Genomic DNA, 2,895 nt, shown 5'->3' with positions numbered 1-2,895 from the left:
GAGGTGTGGTGCTGCATCAACCCTCGTCTGGCGGCCAATCACATCGTCCGACGGGCGTGTGCGCACTGTGATTGGTGGAGGGTTGGCGCCACTTCCTTCCTGGCGAAGCCGGCCGTCGACGCGAGTTTGATTCGCGTGTAGTCATCACTACGTTGTGGTCTTAGCAAAGGAAGAATTCAAACATTTATTCCCTCGGGTCTAAGCGCTCGACAAACGACCGAAGGTGTTGCGCCTAGCACGCGCTTCGGACGGTCGCGACACTGCATCTCGTCGCCATCGGTACTTCCCAATTAGTGAGCTACGACTGTACACAGTCGTAGCTCACTGATTGGAAACCGCCCGCTCGTTTTTGATACTGAATGATCCCGACCTGTTCCCGGATTGCTTTGACACCAGAATTTCAAGGGTTATCGACTGTTGTAATAGATCTTATCGAAAAAGGCGTCGTAGTTCATGTGCAGATTGCTACTGTGCTATACGGGATCCCATCATTTGTACCGGTAGCGTGCTCAGTACGTTCGTACATATGTGTATCATCTAGCCCTCGCACAGCAGAACATTAGTGGGTGTCAATGACTGTACAACTTGTCTCTTGCTGAAGACGCGTCAGATGCATCAGATGCGTCTCTGCGCCACGCTCGTCTTTGCCGCCGGTGTCTCCTCGCACGCGCTGAACTAATACCTATGGTAGTGCTGCAGAATCGCCACATTATTACGTGTGCCACCACCAGCAGACTACACCGTTTTACTGGTACAACGTTTAGCGAGATGCTTAGTCTTCCTCATGCCAGCACCTGCTTGAAGAAGGACGTGACCACGGATGCGTACTGCTCCGGCGCATGCGTGTAGAGGGAGACGTGCTTGGCGAGGGCAAACTCTTCGACAACGACGCGCGTGCCCGCGTCCTTGGCGCGCGCAATCGCGGCCCGAATGTTGGCGGGAGAGACAATATTGTCCTGCGGCGAGAACAAGAAGAGCTTGGGCACGTGCGCTTGGTCGACCAAGTAGCGCTGCCAGTGCTCCTCGAACGCATCGTTGGAGCGCGAGAGGGTCGGGTACCACTTCATACCAATAAGCATAAGCCGCGTGAGGAAGCGCATGCGAAGCGTCGGCAGCTCGTCGGTCGCTGGCCACGCGTAGTCGGCGGCGTCCCGGACGTTGGTACTGGGCGCCGAGTCAAATACCATCGCAGGCACCGTGTAGCGCCCATCGGCGTCGCGGAGAGAGCGCTCGACTGCGTACCACGACCGACACCCGCCGTTCGAGAGCATGTGCGGGATAAGCTCTAGCGTGTCGGCCGGCGACTGCTTGAGCGGCGCCAAGAGAGTGGCGACCGCCTTGCGGTGCAGGAAGCGCGCCGGCTGGAGCAGGTCTGCGCCGCCGCTGAGAAGCACGACGGTGTCGTAGCCGAGCTGCTGATAGAGCTCAGCGTACTTGGCGACCGGTCGCGCCTTGGCGCCGAGCCAGCCGCAGACAACGACGACCCGCTTCGTGGTCATTGCGCACCTTGAGAAATCTTGCAGATGCGTCAACATTTCCGACGGGCCAATCAGCGCACGTGGTGTCGATCGGCGTGATGTGATTGGTGCGTTTGGATCATATCTTCACAACCAAGGATCCAAAATCGTCTATCCGGAGAGTGTGCGATTTTCCAAACTTACACTGTACCAAGCACTCGACTAGCAACAGATCCATCAGGTCTACCGACTATATATATATGTCAAGATTGCAAGGGCTACGTCGTCGATCGGCGGCGTCTCTGATCCCTTCGTGGTACTTGCATACCTGGTGCATGAAGAGAGTCGCAACTTCCTCCTTCTTCACGCAGGCGGCAGCGCTTGCTCCTCTGGAGTCGTCTATGGTCCATGACGACACGCTAAGGCCTTCCAAGCGTCGCGATCGGGAAAAACACCCACGACGCTAGCGTCAACTGTTGAGCGAGCGAGGTGTCAAACAGGCCAAAGCGAGCATGCTCGCACGATCCAATTGCGTCAACCGTCTAGCTTGCCTTGGTCATAGTAATATATGCGCTGAACCACTCGAGCTGTTGATGGTGGACCTCAAATGCAGAAGCGGCGCGCGTGCGGCAGTCACGGGCTGCGTCACGAACGCGTTGCAGAGTAGCCTCGGTCGGCCACCGAATCAGTAGCACGCGTTGCTCACGCAACTCTGTTTGGCTCGACTTCTGCACGGCAAGGGCAAAATTGGTGCTGCTTGCTGCTTCCAGCGCCGCCGCCCTCCGTTGGGACACCACCGACCCCAAGAGCCTCGAGAAGCGCCGGCTTGAGACGCAGTGAACCCCTACGGCTGCGATGACCACCTCTTGCATGACGCGTCGTCGTACTCACCTTTTGCGTGCAACGAGTATCTTTCGATCCCATACAGTGTACACTACAGTGTGATCCTCCCAGCGGACGGGGACTGCGGGCCTTATAGGTCGCGCGACTGCGTCTACCTCTGGCGCCACGCTGCGCGCGCCGGCGATCGCGCCCGGCATCGGAGGGCTGGGTGTAGCAGCATCGTTGGCGCCACTTTGGCCGATCATTGCGCGTTTGATCCTTGCGATCGATGGCGTTGACTGCTGCCTTCAACAGTTGAAGGCCATCCACACCGCAGTTGGTAGCAGAACGCAATTCGCCTCGACCCAAGCACCGCCATGTCCTCTACGAAGCGCGTCGTCGTCGTGGTCTGCGGCTGGATGGGCGGCTCGCGGCGCTCGGTCGACAAGTACGCCGCCGTGTACACGCGGCTCGGCTACAAGGACGTCGTCGTTGTGCAAAACTCGATGCTCGACTTCTTCAAGCCGGACGCGTCGGTCCACGCCGAGACGGCGGCGCGACTGCGGCAGCTCGGCAACGACTGCGCGTTCGTGCCGCACCTGCTCTCGAACGGCGG

General features: G+C 58.6%; 1 protein-coding gene across 1 annotated transcript; it reads right to left on the bottom strand.

The window, feature by feature from the left end:
* Positions 1-782: 782 nt before the first annotated feature.
* On the bottom strand, positions 783-1,499 carry SPRG_06694 (hypothetical protein; the record flags this gene model as incomplete). Its single annotated transcript, XM_012345505.1, has 1 exon — positions 783-1,499. The coding sequence occupies one exon, from the start codon at positions 1,497-1,499 to the stop codon at positions 783-785; it is 717 nt and encodes a 238-aa protein (XP_012200895.1).
* Between the last annotated feature and the right edge of the window lie 1,396 nt (positions 1,500-2,895).

This window comes from Saprolegnia parasitica (genome assembly GCF_000151545.1).
Source record: "Saprolegnia parasitica CBS 223.65 unplaced genomic scaffold supercont2.23, whole genome shotgun sequence".
Classification (NCBI taxonomy): Eukaryota; Oomycota; class Saprolegniomycetes; order Saprolegniales; family Saprolegniaceae; genus Saprolegnia; species Saprolegnia parasitica.
This window is presented reverse-complemented; position numbering and strand designations above follow the sequence as displayed.